Source organism: Hermetia illucens, chromosome 3 (genome assembly GCF_905115235.1).
Source record: "Hermetia illucens chromosome 3, iHerIll2.2.curated.20191125, whole genome shotgun sequence".
Taxonomy (NCBI): Eukaryota; Metazoa; Arthropoda; class Insecta; order Diptera; family Stratiomyidae; genus Hermetia; species Hermetia illucens.
Genome location: NC_051851.1, coordinates 86847862 through 86868966, shown reverse-complemented (window position 1 = coordinate 86868966; position 21105 = coordinate 86847862). Strand labels below are relative to the sequence as shown.

The following is a 21105-nucleotide window of genomic DNA, read 5'->3' as shown; positions in this document are numbered from 1 at the left end:
ACCATAATGGTATTATTCACAAAAAAGAGAAAACTAGATGGACTTTACCTCCCAGAGATGAAGGGTACAACTCTCCAACTATTCGAAAAAGTGAAATATCTGGGAGTCACTCTAGATAAAAAGCTTCTTTGGAACAAACATGTAAAGTTGAAATGAGCTCTCACAGTTTATGGGCTATGCTGGCGGACTTTTGCCTCGACATCGGGACTCAGGCCTCATGTGGTAATGTGGATATACGTTGTTATCATTAGGCCGATGTTCGCTTATGCATCCGTAGTGTGGTGGGTCTAGGTGAGACAAAAAGGTTTTCACGATAAACTGTATGTCTGGGTATTACCGGTGCCATGGGCACGACATCTGAGGCAGCTCTAAATGCATTGCTCAATTTGCAGCCCCTGGATATATTTATTCAAAGCACCGCAATGAGAGCAGTTCATAGACTAATTCGATTAACTCTATGGGGAGTACTGAATCGAGTTCTTACAATGCCTTCCGGTTCTTGGGTCCACACACATTTGGTTGGTAGAAGATATGAAGTTATTCTGAAACGTAGAGAGAACTTGTCCCAAAAAAATGCGTGGCGGGATATACGAGTCTTTTACATCGATGACCCAAACACAGAAGAGGGCCAGAGTCTACCTCTCGAATAAAAACGCGAAGTGGGCTTTTCCTTTGGGACAGTAAAGGGAAATGAAATCTCGAATGCTTTAGTAAAAGAGGGTTCAGTCTCCCCTATGCCAGGGCCGGAACCGGCAATTGAAGTATCAGTAGCATTGGCTAAGGGTGTCTTCAAAACCTGGGAATAAGCTTCCCACAATGACAGATCGCGGAGCCTAAATGCTGCTCGACGCACCAAACTTTTCCTGTGAGAATCGAACATGCGTACCGCAAAGTTTATTCTGCCGAAAAGCAGGAGGACTTGCAAGAGTATTTTAGGCATTCTGACAGGCCTTAATTCACTAACTGGACATATGTTCAGAATAGGCATTATTCAAGATGCAATGAGGAAATGGAATCCATGGAGCATTGCGTATGTGAATGCCCCGTCTCTCGACGTATCAGACATCAGATCTTCGGTGTCGATGCTTTCCAGTTGCGACGGGTAACATCACATCCACTAACGGAAATCCTGCGTTACGTTAACGAATCCGAAATATTCCGTTAAATGGGGGTGTCAAGCACAATGCCATCGCTTCTGACCAGCATCAGACAAGAGGTACTAGACATAAATCTAGGGAATACTCTGATGAGTGGCTTGGTCAAGTATTGGAGGGTGATGGATGAGCATTCTACGTCGGATCACAGAATAATTAAATTGGACATTGAGAGCAACTTGGTAGTAAATAGAATAAGATAACCCAGGAGAACATACTGGGACTCTAATACAAGACACCTGAGTGACAACATGGCTCATCTACAGGTGAACGGTGGCATATAGCAACGCGATCAGGGAATTCTGTGAGTGGATAGAACAAACCAGGTTATATGAAGCTATAACCAACGACAGGACAATATTTTCTGTGTGTCTGAAGAAGGAAAATGGGACATTTGCCGAGAATGAAGAGGACAGGATGAATTGGCTTCTCAGAACTCATTTCCCGGGGTCTTATTCCACGGTGGCATTTTGCCTGACACCTCAACAACAGACAGAAACGGGAAAAAGGTGAACGGGAAACTAGCGAAAGGGGTATGCTCGGAAGCTAGAGTAAGATGGGCAATGGGAACCTTTACACAACTGAAATCACCCGGATTATATGGCATTTTCCCAGCCCTACTCTTGAGAGGCTTAGAAATTCACGAATTTCTCCTATATATATCAAGTACGCGGAGACGGGCAAGAGTCGTGTTTATTCCGAAAGCCTTCTTCAACCTCAAAAGGATCTATAGAAGGCAGAACCAAGTGGCTATTAAGGCACGTAGCTCCTACCAGGTAAATTCCAAACTGGTATGGGAACGTCTTAAGAGAGTCAATACGCTCGGTCCCCTCAATAAAACTCTCTACTCTGGGTTCTAGGCTACATTGGGTTAGAAGGCAATGAAGCAGCGGACGAGCTAACCATTATTCTGTGGAGTCGGAAATGGGTTTATGGTTACGGACTTGAAAGAGGAACGGCTGAGAGAACTTTGCTGGTCGAATGGAACGGTCCAGGGTGTTAATGGGGGATACGCAATAGATTGTTTAAACTTCACCAAGAAGAGCCTTCGTAGAGGTGGCGATGAGGAAGACGGGGCGGCAACCCTGTCGGCTAAACTAAAACCAAGTGGCCGAGGAGAACCTCCATAGTGGTGACACCGGGAGACGCTGTACTCACTGTGGCTTGACGGCCGTGATGCAGTAGGCGAATGCTCCAAAGGCCTAATCAGGGTGATCAGACAGTACAGCTCGGTTGTTACGGTTGGTCCCCTAGTGGGAATTTCATGGGGGTTATTGGTTATACTCAAGCGAGAAGAGACCTTCGGGCCTCGGCGTGGTGTTGCGTTTCAACACGGGTGCCGTACTCCTTAGTTCGGTAGAGATTGAGGTAGGTCCTGCATCTACCAGTATGAATGCTAAGCCATGCACTTGGTATAGACTGGTACCATTGTTGCTTGTCTCAGCGGGGCTCTGATTGTGGTCACGAAATCAATCCGTGTCTTAAGAAGACCGTGGGATTAAGTCGTCCAGACAGGTGCTCACGTAAACCCTCAAGGACTCACCAATTGCTTGACGACAGTCGTCATCGAAAAACATTTCTCTTACATCAAGATTCATGAGTAATGATTTCTACTGTGACTGTTTTAATCGCGTATTTTAGTTGATTCCACTTTCACTTTTAGTATAAAGACTGTTGGTTTATACTACTCCTACTCTCGTTCTCGTTGGTTATGCGCTGGAGATTATGGCCAGTACTTCCGCCGTAAACTGACTTTTGATTTTTGGGCATTTCAAAAGATATTCGTTTTCAAATCCTGCGGATATTTTTGAATCTACATTCAATCGAGTAAAATCTCAACGAATTGAAATTTAGTTGGGGATTCAGGACCCCTTAAGACAATCCATACCAGAACTATCAAAATCAAGAAACTCTGTTTTTTCAATGTTATAAAATATTTCTCTGATATATTTTCTCTTTTCGTTAATAAAATTACAAAAAATATCACCGTATACTAAATTAAAAATACAATAATTAAGTAGATAGAAGAGAACATGTTCCTAAGCTTAACCATAATTTTGTCATTACAATTAATTGATGTCGACCTATGACTGCGATATTCACAAAATGTTGCTGGATATTTATCAGACAGGCAAAGATATTCTTCAAGATGATGCGGGCAGAAACTAAGGCATACTAGAAATGTCGGAAGTGCTAACATTGGACGACTGGGATTACAATAGGAAGAGGAGGAGTCTTCAATGCGGGAGAGGAAGAGATATGTTGAATTAAAATAGTTTAGTATAGTATAAGAATCTGCGAGGACTGTGATATTAGTTTAGAGAATGAGTTGAGGTAGTCGTCTTTAACGGTCTTCCAAGCATAGCAGTATACTTACAAGTATCTAAAATTCGCTCTATTTAGTTTTTTTCTCCTCTTGACAGTCTACATGATTATGTTCGTCGCTTTCTTGGTGTTGATCGTAACTACCACTGATCTCTTCATCTTCGTTATATTGAATGGTACCTCGATCGTCATCAGGCTGTACAAGCTCCACAGCGCAACGACGCGGGAACCATCCACGTGGCAATCTTTTTGGCGATATCGAATTCGATTTGGATTTCGATGTTGTATTTTCGTTGTTGATGGCGACAGAAGATGGGCTTTCTCGTTCACCGAAGAGCCAGTGCTTTCGCCATCGTGTCACACGGACAGTATCACCGACTTCTAGCTTTATACGGGGCTCGTCGGTGCAAGGCGGGGACAAGCAAACCTTAAAGCCTTGAGAAAATAAAGGGATGTAGCTTCCGGTGGCGGGTCGTATGATTTTGTACACGCGGGTGCGGGCTCGTTTTTCCGCTTTCTGGGCAATTTGTTCACACTGGAAGCATCAAATATAAAGTGGTTTCAAATTGGTTAAATTTTAGGCAAGTGGAGTACTTACTGTGAGCGTGTATTGATCACAATCGTCTCTCACTTTCCAAGTTATACCGTCGCCAATCGGCGTGCAAGTTAAGCTTAATACTTGGAAAATGTTTTCTTTGACCCCCAAATCGTAGGGGTACACAAATTTTTCGGAAGTGCCTTCGCGTCTGTAGTTGGCTTTTTCCAGAATCCAGTCTTCAATTCCCGTCCGATTTCTCATGATAGCGCGTATCTAGAAAATATGGTCAAAATGTTTGCATATTCATTAGAATTGAAACAAAATGGAAATAATAACGACTGAGCTGTGCTTGTGTAGAACAAGCAAAATTCACGTAGTTTCTATTACTTTAAAAAAATAAATGAATCAAAATCGCGATATTGGAGAGGTAATGAATGCCTTACTCGTCCTTGAAAATATGCTTGTTTTCTACAAAACAAAAGTTATCCGACAAAAAGATACCTGTTGCCTTGTTAGAATGGTACGGGTTAGTATGGTTCCGTTTCGTAACACCTACATGACATTTTCTGGCAATTCACATACGATAAAATGTGCGTGTTTTACAGCAGTGCATGTCTCACAATAATATTGAAAGAGGGATTTCCGCATAAATATATACATACTCCATACTATTCTTGGTAAAGTGAATTGCGTGGCCTTTCCTCCTTTTGTTAGTTGTTCTAGTTTCCTTTTCTTTCAAGTCCCTTCGTAATTACGTGAAATTTAATAACGCATGAAGTTTTAATTATTGAAATTGCTCAAGTTTTGTGGTGAATCATTTCTATGGTTTCAGGCATGGTGGGTTTCGGTTGCTAATCTTACAGTGGCGAAATGTGAAAACAAATTTGTCGGAGGCAAGTTATAAACAGCAAACGGTTTGTAATAAAATTCATTAAACACTAAATTCTTTTGGAGTTGAAATCGAAATTCTTGAGAGGGTAATAAAAAGTTCCGACTATAAAGAATGTAATATATTGATAACGTCCATTTTCATATTAATAGAGAGGTAAGTTTCGAAAGCTTTTTAAATTTAAGATTGATTCCAAAATTCCAACATGTTTCCATTTCCTTTTCGGTTTTTGAAGGCTCTATTTTCACTAAAACATTTGAGGAGTTTTTCATTTTCCAGGAGAATTCATTCTGCAAGTTCTGAAACTGGAATGTGCGCACGCTCCTCGACAACGGTAGCGAGGGTCCTCAGAATGCTTGTTTTCTCCAACCTGGGTGGGAATTCCAGCGATATAAACTGGACATTCTGGGCCGAACCGAAGTAAGATGGTGAGGCTCTAGAGAGTACTCCTCTCCTTCTTGGGGCAATTTGCCTTGTACTTTGGAAAGCCAAGTGGTAGCAGACGCGAATCCGATGTCGGCTTGCCTTTGACAGCTACCGCAATGTGGGTTCTCTTGATATGGGAACCGGTTTCTGACAGGTTGCAAGATTTTAGTTCAGGATTCAATTGTACACGCACCAATGGAGACTTTCGATGTAGTGGAGAAGCATTGCTTCTACGAGCAATTAAACGCGGTTTTGGACACGCTTCCTAAAAGTGACACTGCGATCGTGATGGGTGATCTGAGATCTGACAGTCGCTTGCGTGTTGCATCCGCCACTTCTCGCAGGGGCGTTATAAGATCTGGCTGACTGCGGAATCATGGAAGCGTATCGATGGACGGAAGGGGTTCAAGGTTCTACTGATCGCTGCGAATGATGGCAGGCGTGACGCGCCCGAACTCCGATACCGAGCCAAATCCTGAGAAGTTCAATGTAGTGTACACGGTGACAAGAGATAATTTGCTATTGCGCTGATCAGGGAAGCGGAAGATGCCGCAGATCGCATTAATTTCAGGAGTGTCTACCACATCAAATCTTTCGATGGTCCTGTGAATAACGTCAACGGTCGACTTTCCATCTGTGTGTTCTGCGCATGTTTTACATGAAATGTGTGTCGATGGAACCTATATGGTTTTGGTACCCATGTGACAAGTCATAAACAATTGTGTAATTTTTCAAAGTGATGTGATATTGTAACGACGAATTTAGAAATTGCTGACAGTAAAATATACGTATTCTTCTGTACTATGACATATTATAATGACTAAATCGGATTGTCGATGGTCAGACGACCATCCTGAGTCGTCGGAGACCCAAAAAGATGTGGGGACACCTCAATCCCTCATGTGTCACTGCACAAAATTCACGGGTCTTTTCCAGTGCGTGGGTCCGCATCGGATTCTGAAAGATAAACACACACAACCGATTGCACAGCTATTCTGCTGAGTCCGAGAGAGTGTTGACGTGAGGGAGGACTGTCGGGAGGATCAATGATATCCGCCCATATGCGGATGCCGCATATGTCTCAGGACTGATTGTTGTTTACCTTCGGATTTCGTCCGGACGGAATCAATGTCGTTCCCCCTTATCTCATCGTTAACCCAAAATTTATACCTTATTTTCTGCTCAAGTTAAAACTCGCATAGGATTTGTTTGCACCTTTAGTATGTTCACACCCTTGTGGTGAAACCTGGTAAAGTGCGTCTTTGCATTGATACGCAAAAGTGATCAGTGTAACTATGAAGGACGCTTATCCTTTACTTCTCATCGAGGGGATTTTCAGCCGTCTCTCGAAGGCTTGATTTATTACGGGTCTAGATTTGAAGGATGCGTTCTGGAAATTTTCACTGAATGAGTCGTCTAGAGAGAAAGACTGTCTTCACAGTCCCAGGACGACCGCTTTATAAGTCCTAATGGCGACTATGCCGTTAGGGCTTTGTAATGCACCTTAAACCACGAAGCGACTGATGGACAAAATCATCCCTACACACTTGTGCAATCAAGTTTTCGCATAATTAAATGACTTACTGCTCATCACAGTGGTCTACGACCAGCACTTGTTGCTCTCAAGGGAAGTGGCTCTCTGTATGAGACGCGCTGGCTTGACATTGAACGTCCGGAAGAGCAAATTTGTAATGCAGGAGGTTCGATATTTGGGGCACATCATCACGATTTGTACCGATCCCGACAAGGTGCACGCCGTCAAAAATGTTTCGCGGCCGAAAACCATCAAACGGTTAGGGTTTCTTGGAATGTGTGGATGTTATTAGCCATTTGTGCCAAATTACGCTTCGTTGACCGCACCATTAACCATTTTGGTTTTTCACGCTCTGACAACGAGTCTCTCGCCAGCTCCGGTCTTGCACAGCCCGGACTTCTCCAAACCTTTCGCTATCCATTGTGACGCAAATCAACATGGCATAGGAGCGCTGCTGACACAGAAGACAAAGGAGGGAGATGAAGTTTAGATAGCGTATACGTTAAAGAAGCTGACTCAGCCTCAGGGAAACTACACTGTCACTGAACAGGAATGTTTGCCAGCCCTGGAGGCAGTGCGCAACTTTAGAGCGTACGTCGAAGGCACAACACTCGAAGTGATAACTGTCCACGCTTCGCTCAAATGGCTGATTAACCAGTCAGACTTTCATGGTAGAGTGACCAGGTGGGCATTGAAGCTTCAAGAATTCTCGTTTATCATCATACAGATTCAAGTATTAAGTCGGTAGTTAGGTCTCTTGTATGTAGCCTTCTTGGGCTGGATATTACCCATGCTCACCACATCCGGTGCAGCTCTAGATACACTGAGGGTGTTGAGCAGTTTCTAATCACTTAAAAAAATGTTCATGAATGCAGAACTCATTTGACTGTTCATACATATAGATTGAATACTCCGTTGTCTGATCACTGTGGCGTAGAGGGAAATCTACGCTACGCGTCGCGGCGAGAAACTGCACTGCCTGTCAAAATATCTTTTTAAGGTTTTGTATGCAGCAATATGGTGTTCCGAGCTCGAATAACAATACCACCTAGAATCACCTCTGACAATCAGGTGAGAGTGAACACTGAAGCCATCCACAACACAACCCTCCGCGACACCTATAAGAGGGAAATGGATGCCGCAATAACTGCAGTCAACAGAGGACCTGGAGATGAAGCATCAACAAATGGTCTTCACAATCACCTGAAGAACGTTATCGTGGATACGGCCACAAGCATACTTGGCCCCAGCCGCAAAACGGAGTCGGAACGGCTGGTTTGACGATGAATGTAAGCTAGCAACGGAACAGAAGAACACTGCATCTGAGTAATGCTGTATTCTCAAAGAACGCGGGCACGCGCGGAGACTTATCACGAACTCCGGCGAGCGGAGAAGCGACTTCACAGACGGAAAAAGGAAGCCTGGGAGAACCAACAAGTCTGTGAACTAGAAAAGTACAGGGAGCAACCGCACCAGGCGCGGAAGTTTTACCAACAAGTCAGCAGGATGAAGCCTTATACACCTCGATGCTCATTCTGCCGAGACAAAGAGGGAAATCTGATTTCCGACAGAACGGGAATATTGGAACGATGGGTTGAGTACTTTGATGAGCTACTGAACAACCAGAACATCGGCGAGTTGGAGGTCCCGCCAACTGAAGACGACGGACAAATACTGCCACCACCAAGTTTAGGAGAAACAGTCCGTGCAATTCACCGGCTAAAAAATCATAAGTCGCCAGGAGTCGATGGAATTACAGCCGAATTGGTTAAATATGGAGGCGACCAGTTACACCAAGTGGTCCATCAACTTGTGCTCAAGGTATGGGACAGCGAATCAATGCCTGATGATTGGCAATGAGGTATTATCTGTCTCATACATAAAAAGGGAGATATCACACAGTGCTGCAATTATAGAGGTATCACGTTGCTGAGTACCATCTATAAGATATTCTCCACTATCTTGCTAGGCCGGATAGCCCCATACGCCCAGAACATCATTGGCTCATACCAAAGAGGCTTCACTCCAGGCAAATCAGCAACAGATCAGATTTTCTCTCTGCGCAAGCGATGGAAAAACTGTTGGAATATGGACAACAGTTGCACCATCTGTTCATCGACTTTAAAGCCGCCTATGATAGCATAGCCAGGGTAAAACTGTACACGGCCATGAGAGAATTCGGTATCCCGACGAAATTAATAAGACTGACTAGGCTGATCCTGACCAATGTGCGAGGCCAGATAAAAGCAGCAGGATCACTCTCAAGACCATTCAACATCAACAACGGTCTACGACAAGGGGATGCGCTATCATGCGTCCTCTTTAACCTGGCCCTCGAGAAAGTGATCCGTGATGCTGAGGTAAATGCAAGAGGTACGATCCTCTTCAAGTCCGCCCAACTACTGGCCTATGCTGACGATATCGACATCTTGGGAAGAACCACCCGAGACGTACAAACTGCCTTCATCCAGATCGAGCAGGCGGCGATTGGCGCGAGATCTTGGGCTGCACATCAATGAAGGCAAGACAAAATATATGGTGGCAACGTCAGCGCCGAAGACGAATCTACCAACAACATCAAACCGCATTTTTGGCCCCCTACATGAGGATGAGGATGTGTGTCCGGATAGCTGAGTGGTTAGAGCACAAGGCTGTCGTACGGAAGGTCGCGGTTCAAATCTCGCTGGTGGCAGAGGGATTTGTATCGTGATTTGACGTCGGATACCAGTCGACTCAGCTGTGAATGAGTACCTGAGTCAAATCAGGGTAATAATCTCGGGCGAGCGCAATGCTGACCACATTGTCTCCTACAATCTTCTGTAGTGTACCGTTACGGTCTTGAATGAAGTGCTCTAACACACTTCAAGGCCCTGATCCAATATGGATTGTTGTGCCAACGATTATTATTATTATTATTACATGAGGATGGACGATTCCGTAGCCTATACAATGACGAAATCTATGAGCGATACCATGACCGTCCGGTTGTGGATAAAATCCGGCTCAATAGGTTACGGTGGGTGGGTCATTTAATCCGTATGGATGAGGATGATCCCACCCGGAAAGTCTATAAGGGCAATATCTATGGTAGGAAAAGAAGACGAGGCAGACCTTGCCTAAGATGGAGCGATGGCGTAGGCCAGGACGCCAGACAGCTTTTAGCGATATCGAATTGGTGGACCTCGGCGCAAAACCGGGATGTCTGGAGTTCCTTATTAAGGCAGGCCTAGACCGGATACCGGTTGTTGCGCCGTTGATGATGATGATGCAGCAATACACACTTGAGCGACATTGCGGGATGCGGCATTCAGTCAAGCGACTGGCGGCGGAATTACCATATGGTGTAGTTTTTTTTTGTAGTGGAGTAATGGAAATGAGGTTTCGGCGATTAAGAGTGTGATTAGGTCAAGCACGTCGCATGATTTACAATTTCTTCAGTGCACTGACGAACCTTGCTGTCAATGTATTGATGATCGTTTTCGCCGCCTTTTACACATTTGGGATTTTCGTCTGGCACTTTAGAATGCTCACTTGGCCTGTGTGTGCAATCACAATTATTACAGCGATAATGAACGTGGTAGTTGTTGGTGCTCGAACCTCCTAAAGTCGCGTTGATACTTGTGTCTAATGAGACAAAGGTTTTTACAATTCCTGAATAATATTTTTCTTCAAGGTCAGAGAATGAGGCTCGCATTTTGCTTTCTCAGTAAAACAATATTATGAGTCTTTTCGGCGCTAGCGCCTGCAGGAGCGTTTTTCAAAGTTCGTCGAAGTGGTTTGCATCTAGAACCCGTGGCCTGTTGTTACCGCTGCGACGGAGCTGCATATTTTTTTATGATTCCATTTCCTGGCTCTACAGTTTTTATTACTTTGAACATTGGGAGCGGAGATATTTTTTATGGGCATTTAAAGCGGTTTCGTTCTTTACTCGATTTTAACTTTTACTAATTTGCTTGGTTGACTCTTTCGCAGTTTAATATATCTAACTGCAAAGTAGCAAGACAGCTTTTTCACTTCCCCTTTCTTTTAAACGTTTATGGTTCTTACAGTTCTGTAAGCGGTAACACTTTCTCACTTTATTCATGGTGGCTCGGCGGCAATACTATTGCCAGAGTGGCAATTCACAGTTGACTATCGCTCACGATCGGAACTTGACCGATTTTTAGTCGTTATCTGATGTACTTTGCATCTGGATCGAATTTCATGCAGATTTTGATAAGGTTTTTACTTGAATGCTTTTTACCAAATGATTGGGTTCATTGAGAATTGTGTCTTACGTATTTGAACAAGGTTTTGAGAAAATCTCATTTATATTAAGATCTTATCGCGATCACAATGTAATTTTGTAGGGCTTGATTATATTGATCTTCATAAAAAATTCCCCAGCAGTAGGTGTTTCATAATACTTCGCAATTTTAATGTCCGTAGTCAGTATCAGATAGGACATCCGCTCCCAAGTCGTGGAATCATGTTTCCTAGACAGTATATGAACAATTCCAACTACTTGCGATAATCGTTGGAAAGTTCATCAGAGTGCAAGATAAATGTATTTACCTTCAATAGAAGGAATTTCCTCTCAAGCAGCAAAAAAAAAATAATTCTTAGGATACCCTCGGCATTGTTATCGAAGATTATGTACCTATTTCAATGGACGCTTTGATTGCCGTGCCAAAGTCAGGGTTTGGAAGTCCTTTTAAATATAACGCGGAAATTATGATCCGGTAATAATCTCAAATTGAAATTCTCAAGCGGCTAGTCAACAAATTTGCTCTTTTTAAGGTCAGTCTGTCAGTCACATGTACTTTTCTCGGAAAAATTAACACCGATTGACATGAGTTTTGGTGGGAAGGCTGGAATTGTGAACCTTCCTGAAAGAAAAAACATTACTTCCCCGAAAAAAGGCTTCACTCATAGGGTTTTGTACAAGGAAGACTATTGAAATTGCTATCAAGTCTCGGTTTTCGAAGGGGTGCCAAAAGTTCAATAAAAATTTCTAGATTAAGAAACCACAAGAATTAAAATCTTTAAAATTTCTACTTGTTTTCAAACATTATATAAATCTAAACTAAAAAGGGGATTGACAGAGCAGCATTCTCCCAACGAAACTTATTTTTTCTCTTTAATAATGATATCTTCAATGCTGTCTTGGTTGGAGGAGGGGTTCAAGGAACCATGATATTTTTCTCCAAGAATCTCAAAGAATAATGATCGTTACCGAAATTGTTCCGGATTTGGAGAAGTAGATAAGCAGATTTGTACTAAAGATAAACCCTACCAAAACCAAGGTTTTAATCTGACGGGTTATCGCATTCTTACTACTACTTTTATTAAAGATGAAAATATCGAATCGAATTTGTGGGTGGTGTTGTTTCTGCCGACGACAGCGAACCCATTAACAGGTTCTCCAAAATCTAGAAAAGCAACTATCTCAATACTTACACTTAGTTTAGGAAAAGCATATGGAAAACCACAGCCACTGCTACTTGGAAACTCCAAGCCTCCATCAACTCGAGTTTATGCCGTGTCATCGTGATACTCCGACCTGAAATAGGTCAGCTTATGGCCAGACACCCATGGGCAAGTTGGCCAGACGACGGAAGCTACAGTGGGTAGATTACACATTGTGGAGATTGCGCACTATGGCATGCATGGTGGGGGATTATTTTTAAAAAGTATCGAGGAACATGAGATGAAAATTGAAAAGCCATTAAACGCCTTACGAAAATTGCTCCTTTTGGAGATCGAAGAGAAAGCAAATGCGATTCTTATTACTTTCTCCTCTTAAGCAGATGCACTAAGTTGAACGACATGAGGAAAATTAAAGCAGTAGCACATTCCGCGGTATATGGGAATATTCATATTTTTACCTTAGGTAAACATAAATTTATTCTAAATTGCACTTTTTACAAATTCGTAATAAAATACATTTTTCCGGCAAGTTCATTGTATCAGATATCTTTCTAGCATATGCCGGATGTGCATTTTCGAAGTAAGCATAAAATAAAATGTATAAAAGTCAGAAATATAAATTAACAGCAGAAGTTGTAATCGGGATTTTGGCAGAAATGCTGCCCTAATAAATCGTTAAAAAACTTAAACTTTTGTTTTTTTTTTTTAAAAAGGGTTAATGTATAACCCATAACTCGCCCGCCCGTGCTTATTACCCTGATTTGACGCAGGTATTCATTCACAGCGACCTTCCGTGCGACAGCCTTGTGCTCTAACCACTCAGCTATCCGGAATCTAAGCTTATAGTCAATTCAGCCATGCTGCTTTCAGGGCAGAGATGAGGTAACGTTTGATCATTTGTCGAAACTACAGTTCTCAGCAACGAAAAGAAGTGCGCAATTTGTGAGAATACATATAAATGAGAGAAATTAATTGATCATAATTGTAAAAACTTTACAACTAATTCCCAAATATTGAATTTTTCAGGAAAACCCACCCTTCCTTCAAGCGTGGACAGTGCGACAGTTTTCGCCAACAAAGACATTAACTGTCCTATTGCTTTATTTTAAAGTAAATATTTTCGTTTAAAATGCACAAATCGCAAAATAGGAATCGAAACGTTGCATTTCATCAGCTCGTTAAATACTAATGATAAACTTAATTTTCCTAACTATAAAATTGACAGGAACGATGCAAAAGAAATATTCATATTTTCCGGGAACAAAAGAAGGTAGGCATTGAATATCGAACTTTGCAAGAGTAAATAAAGCTGGTAATATTCTCTACGACTTGATATGTACAATGTGTTGGTTCATGATAATCCTGAACATACTTTTCATCCAACTAGCGTATTGAAATATTTATTACGAATAATAATACACGTCATAAGCATTTAATTTGAAAAAGTTCGAAGATAATTTTCTAATAAGAAGAAAAGTATCAAAAGATTTGCCGACCCCGGAGATTCCCAGCCAATTGGTAACACATGGTCTCTGTATATCATAATATAGATGATCTTTATATGCGGGGGTGCAAGTCTTAAGTCATTAGAATTATATAGTATATAATATAGGTCAGCAGAATAATATATAGCTAAAGCTCTTTCCCCCAAATATAGTGCTTACGCTTCTAGTCCGACCTATTGCTTCGCGATGATAAGGTAAACATAGCTGATCCCTAAGCTCAATGTGTACTACACTCCTACTTCCAGTGACGACATCAATAAGGATGCATGCTGCAGAACTTATGATGTTTTCAGAATATTTCTAAATGGAAATATCGATCCCCAAACTTTAGACCCAACCTGTTTGGTCGATTTTCATAAAATTGATAATATGGTATCAACACTAACCAATAACATGAACTGCCGTGGAACACAGCACAGTAAAAATTACTAAACCCTAAACTATTCGCTTCTAACTTTGGATAAGGAATCAAGGCAAATGAATTAAGAAACTGGGTAAGGTGAAAATGATAGCCTGCGACAATCCAGTGTAAATGGTTTATGCTGTGAATCTGGAGATACAACGTACTTATCTACCATAGGTTGTGCCAAAACATAGAGTCAGAGGAACCTGTGTGTTGGATTAAGTTGCTCTACAGCGATCCGAAGTGAAACGGCGCCCTTCATACTACCCTATGTCCTATATATTATCCTATAAAAAAATCTGACAACAAAGCTGATCTTTAGCAACAATAATCGCCCCACAAAAGTACGATCTCCGAATAAATCCGTAAATCGGATCAATTCTATCAGCTAAAGGCGAATTGTGTTATAAAATTGCTTCTCGCATTACTGCTACTTAAATGAGTGGTGTTCCACAACTAGCGTTCTTTGTGATCGGTGCATCAACTAACATCTCAAATGTAAGATATACTGCAGTGTCGTTCGCCTTGTCGGCTCCCATGGTCCTGTGCAGTCAAAGACAATGAATGGCACCTCGCGGTAATGGAGGCAAAAATGTTATTTTGGATCAGTGGTGTGACACACCATAATGACATCCGAAATGAGGATACTCATAGATATAGCGTTGCTCCCATCGTGGAAAAATTGTCAGAGACGTCTTCGATGGTATGGTTATGTGATTCCCGCTAAAGAGAACTCACTAGCTAGATTGTTGAGCATTGAAGTCGATAGAAAACGACCAAAAGGCCAACCGAAGCAACAATGGCTTGATACGGTAGATGGCAATTTGAGAGTGTTATGTAGTAATACGTAGTATGATCATTTACAATGTATATACGAGTACACATTGTAAATTATCAGAGCTTCTCCCATGCATTTCTAAATGATCATAAATCGTATCGAGAAATAACATGATTATTATTTTATTTTCAGTAACTGACCGCGTATAAGATAAAGTGAATAGCAAGTCAAGCAGTGTAAACATATCGCATGTGTTCTAGTGCATGTGCGATGTTTACTTTGTTGAGATGGCCATACAAATAACTCCGTCTATGGTCATAAATGGAGCTGAAATTTTTACACATTATTCTACACATTAGTAGTTCTGGTCCATAATGATGTATTTTCGTTAAAAATTTCGAATTTTTATTTTGGATTTCCAATGAAAAATAAATCCGAGTTTTGAAGATTTGCTTCACAACTCCGTCATTTTCATCTTTAGTAAGAATTTTTATCGTGGTTCGGATGGTAGAGGCAAGTATACATAACAGGAAAACGTTTGAATTTTTGTTTCTAGAGTGCTACAAATAGGGAGGAGCTCTCTTTATTCGTAAAAAAATAAATACAAACGATTATCCAATTCATTAGTTAAAAAATGTTGCATAATAATAAGATCTCAATAATAATATATCAAACTCTGCCGTAGCCGATCCCAATCCCGATAGTGAAAGGGAGAAGGATGGATAGCTTCAGTCTGAATGCCTGTACGCCACTACAGAGGCTCAGGAAGTAGGTGCGAAAGTACAGGATCTTCGCAAGTCTTGCAGACTGGCAGTTAGGTATAAAATGCAAATCCATCGAAGGACAAACTTAAGGAGGTCATCCCGTGTGAGGGCTGCTTTTTTCGCTTTTTTAGATTTTTTTGTGAACAACTGGATAAATATACAAATACGAATTTTTCACCATAGATTTATTAATATCGTGAGCGTGCATAGTAATTTTTCCAGCCTGATCGCATGGTTGGTTATTGAAATACAGAGCAATTTATACCCCCATCTCCAAAAAAAGGTATTTTTATTAAAAAATATTAAAAGCTAAATTTTTGGTGCTGTGTTAAAGTTTCTTTTTGTGAATTTTGCTGTTTTTGCACGGCTTCTTCAATGAATAAAAAAAACGACTGAATGAATCGCAATTTTCCTAGTTTGCGGACCGTCGAAATATGTTTTGAGTAAGCCGTGAAAATTTCAAAGAATTTCGTTGGATAGATTTTGGGCTATGGTGGCAGCTGATTTTCAACATGCAATTTCGAGAAAAACACATTTAAAAAGGAGAATGCGATTTTCAGCCATAAAACTTTAACTGACAATTAATCTTCCATTTCTAGTCCATAAACCTTAGGTTTCTTCAAGAAACACATGTACAGCCTTAGCTTCAATTCTTGTCCTTTAGGGGAAATCATTCGGACCGATAAATACAAGCTTTATTACGGCGATCGACATAAATCTGGTTTATCACGTGTTTAACACTACATATAATTTCCGAACGACTCCGAATATCAAAAAATAACTTTGCCCAGATGTTCTACACTATATCTAGATACAATTGATGCCAAAAACAAAAATTCGATTCAGCGGATCTGACACACGGGATGACCCCCTTAAGGTCCGAGCGAGTCGCAGACTAGTACCGCTTTATTACTCGCAGTGACACAATCCCGGCCATCATCAGGGAATGTGTTCGACTTAAGTTCGTCATAGAAACTGGTCACCAGGAGTCAATGGGGGCATCAACAACACCGCGCCGCACTGCAGCCAATAGTTTCAGTACTCGCGTAGCTCTCTCCTTCACTGTCCGGCTGAAGTCTCCACTGATGTTCGGGACGAATTCAAAGAGCGTGTATAGAATTCTCGGAAATGGCTCCTTTGCATAGACCAGGTATCCCCAGGCTCTATGCATCTCAAGCAAATTCGAGAATTGTAGAACCTTGCTAGGCTGATTCAAGTCAGCTCTGACAATGCCAGCAGACGGGTAAAAAATAAATTCTAGTGGGTTTACAGGAACTGTCATTCCCAGTGAGACATTCGTAGTTGAAATTGTGGACACACTAAAGCAGAAACTTTCTGTCGTATGCTTTCGATTGCCTCGTTATGGCGAAAGTCACTCCAGACTGCAGAATGCAACGTACGTGAGGAATCAGCGGAGTTTTTTCAGATCACCCAACGAATCCCAATAGAAACAGAAACGAAAAATATTGGGATGGACTTTGGGGGCTACCCGCCTAGGATGCTGAGTGGATCACCGCCGAAGGCACCCACAATGCCACTGCACCGCGCATGAATTTTGCGGATGTTACCGGCGAGCCATAAACAGCTTGAAAAATTGAAGAGGCCCTGGTTTGGATCGGGTGCAGAAGTTTACCAGACGTATAAAAAGTTTACCAGTTTACACAGACGGTTGACACATAGCATAAATCATAAAACAAATCGGCCGGCGGAATTTCCACCTTTCCTCACTACGGGAATTACCTATCTTGTCCCTAAAAAGGACATGGTGTAGGACTCCGCAGACACAAGACCGATTACTTGTTTATCAACCTTCTATAAATTCGTAACGTCCATTATTAGTGGAAGCGGGAATGCGCACCTCAAAACCAACAACATTCTGTCCGAGAAGCAGAAGGGCCTGGTGGTCAAAAAAACTCTTTAGTCGCTATATCGATTAGGCCAAGGTTTTGACAGCATCCCGCACACCTAGCTAATCGATGTCCCAGGTCTGTATCGCATTGACCTTAAACTAAAAAAGTTCTTGGCGACATTCTTGAAAGGGTGCCATACCACCTTATCACTGCGTTAATCTGAGGGTACCAATACCTCAGAGCCCATCGATATACGGAGAGGAATCTTCCACGGGGGTCCCATCTGGGTTTGCATGGCACTTAAATCCCTTTCGCGGCTACTGAATGATGCTAGAGGGCATGGTTTTGCAATCAAATATGGCCTACGTGCTAAGTGCGAGCTGACACACTTCATGTGCTTAGATGATATCTGTACGATGGTATCGACGATCACCTTAGAAGTTTGTTGGGAATAGTAGACATGTTGAACCGTGATATTCGGATGGAATTTGGATTAGACAAGTGTCGAATCCAAGCCATCCGCAAAGGTCATTATGAGCCGCATGCCGGACATAGCACTGGTGACCTCCACATCGAAGCTATGATCGAGACAGACAGACTTCTACAAGTACCTAGAAATTCTGCAAGGAACCCATGCTCGAATCGGTGACCTGAAGGGTGTTTTGCTGTCCGAATTCCTGCGACAGGGAAAAATAAAATAAGCGCATTGAATCTATTCCCTATTCCTTCACTGGCTTATGCATTTGGAATATTGTCGTGGACCAAAAGTGGTCTGGAAAACGTCCAGCGCCGGATATGGACTACTGTGTCCAACTTCTGAATGCATCATCCAAACTCTGCTGTGGAACGGATGAACCTGACTCGAGATTTCGGAGGCAGGGGCGTGATTGACGATGCGGCACATCATCGGCAAGTTGGCTCACGGTAAACACATGAATTGTTTTTGGCACCTATTTGTCGAATAGCAACAGCGTCTTTGCTGAGACGGAAAGATTTATTTGACCGCCCGGATAGCTGAGTGATTAGAGCACAAGGCGGTGTAAGGAAGATCTCGGTTCAAATCTCAATGGTCTCAGTATCTTTAGGGTAATGTAATCCTGTAGTGTACCGTTACGGTCTTGGATGAAGTGCTCTAACACACTTCAAGTCCTTGATCCAATTGGATTGTTTCGCCAACGATTGTTATTATTATTATTGTTCAGAAAGGCATGGTCACCACCCGAGTTTATAAAAAGCCCGTAACGAAAAAGCGAGCGACCAGTGCAGAACGTGTGGCTCGGCGTTAGAGACGTTGGAAAATCTCAATTCTGCCTGCACTGTAACGACCCCGCAATACACCAAAGACGTAATGCTGAGTGTAAGGTAATTCATCGAAATTTTGCAACAAGCATGGGAACATGTTCGATTTACCGATGTAAGCCGCAGGCTGTACTTGATAGTTCTGCTTACAGCATATATTCTAACAGATTGCCACATACCACACAAGCCTGATGTGTTGTTAGTTGACAAGATAGGTCGCTCCGTGTATATTATTGATGTTGCTATTCCCATAATAGCAACATTGAACGGAAATACATGGAAAAGAAGATGAACTATGAGCCACTGGCACGGGAAATCAAAGAAATTAGGTGTCTCAAGAAAGTGGTTGTGCTTCCCACAATATTGTCACCTAGAGGTATTGTATCTAAATATCTCACCTCTACCCTTGATTTCCTGGAACTCTCACACAGCCTGGTTCAAACCATGCAGAAATACACCATTCTGCATACGTGTTCGATGTTGCGGGGAATTTTCGATGGATTCTCTCATTAATCTACCACCGGGCACCACCACCAGAGTCCCTTTATTTTTTAAGTAGGTAGGATCGTCCGAGCTTAAATGATTGTAGGTAAAGTCCGGCAGAAAGATGGAAAACGTAGCATTTTTCTTATTGCCAAAAAAACAAATTCTAAAGAAAGGTTAGAATAGCGAGCGTCAAATAGGAAATCCCCTTTAAATTAGAAATCTATCATTGTCATCGGCTTGGAGACCTTATCGGGACTATCCGGACAATAACAGCCTCTCAACTCCTCCTTTTGCACGTCAGAGATCAAACTCATGACCGAGAAAAATGAACCATTCAATCAAGACAAGCTGTCCCAGCCACCAAACGGGACAAAAGAAAAGAAGAAGTCGTCTAAATTATGCTCTCTAATCCCTCCTCTTTAGATCTCTCTAGTTGCCAGAATCAGGCAGTTTTTGGATTTAGTTGTACATTAGTCGATATTTTTTTTAATTTTCATTATAGAAACCATAATGCTATCAAAATCTAGTCCACAACAAGTAGCTAGCAGACCAGTCAAAGTGATATAGGCGTAGCTCCTGGCCACTAGAATTGAATCTGAATTGTATAATATGCTGAATCGGAATTATACTGACTACTAACTTTCACTTTGATTAAGATTAGCTGAAAAACACAATTTTAGCGACCAATTTTTATGGATTATTAGTTTGTGATGTTTCTTCTCCAGAAGACACAGTAGAAGAATTGGGCCGCCATACTTCAATTGGCTGTTTCATTTTCGATCTGCTTTTGTCAAATTTTGGAACAGTGGGGAGTACCCATCCAAATCCTAGTAAACTAAAGCATAAATCCCAGTAAACTAGAACATGAAACATTTTTACTTTGAGAAAATTGTAATAAAATTCAGTTACTCACTTGAAAATAAAGCAACATTCCCACTGCGATTACAACTCCTATCGCTAACCCCAAGCTAAATATGCATAATATCAAGCTCCAAAGTCCGAAATGTACTGTAGCAAGCTGAAATTGTCCATGATACAAATACCACTGGCGATGAATTCCTCGATAAAATGATCCTACTAATATGATAGACGCCTGAATCGATCCGATAACAGCGAATGCAAGAAAACTGGTGAAATATGCATGATTCGCCCAGCCAACACAGTTGTTTATCCACGGACAATGATGATCCATTTTCTTAACACAACGATTACCTGTTGAAAGTAAAAGTGTATCAGAATTTCAAGTAAATTTTAGTGTTTTGCTTTCGGGACGCTTATTTTGAAACGATGTATGTGATAATCGTATGTCATAAAAGCAACCGTCCTTATCAACGTCGTTAAATACTTACATTTCCGACAATGGTGAGAACGTGGCGCTTTGTAACCCTCACATACGCTACAATATTGTAAGAACTTCGTATCGTTTTCATCCTGTAAATAGAAACAGAAATGAGCATGTAGATAGGGCAAATTCCGGCAATATAGAATAATTGACTGACATTTGCTAACCGCCGGCACCTCCATAGGCACTCAATCAGCTAGTCACAGCCTTGTCTACACTTACAATTAGATCGAGTAGTGATTTTATCGGATATCCTGCGGTGAATTAGTTCCTTAAAGTTCACCCGGAAATCCAATTTGCATGCTTAATTAATTGCTTGCATGTCAGAGCCGACGCGCACTAGTACAGGACACAATTACTTGGGTCAGTTATTCTGACCACGGGCCGAAGGAGAGTTATGGGC

The 21105-nt window shown here is 41.8% G+C and overlaps 1 protein-coding gene across 2 annotated transcripts in view; it reads right to left on the bottom strand.

Moving 5' to 3' along the window:
* Positions 1 to 3069: 3069 nt before the first annotated feature.
* Positions 3070 to 21105, bottom strand: part of LOC119651896 (palmitoyltransferase ZDHHC6) — a 39527-nt gene continuing 21491 nt past the window's right edge. For both annotated transcript variants that reach the window (XM_038055723.1, XM_038055722.1), the window contains exons 3-6: positions 20710 to 20791; positions 20274 to 20572; positions 4078 to 4290; positions 3070 to 4014 (exon numbers count right to left, since the gene is read on the bottom strand). In XM_038055723.1, the coding sequence (XP_037911651.1) occupies positions 3550 to 4014; positions 4078 to 4290; positions 20274 to 20572; positions 20710 to 20791 (1059 nt within the window). In that variant the 3' untranslated portion in view covers positions 3070 to 3549. The remainder of the gene's footprint in view (positions 4015 to 4077; positions 4291 to 20273; positions 20573 to 20709; positions 20792 to 21105) is intronic.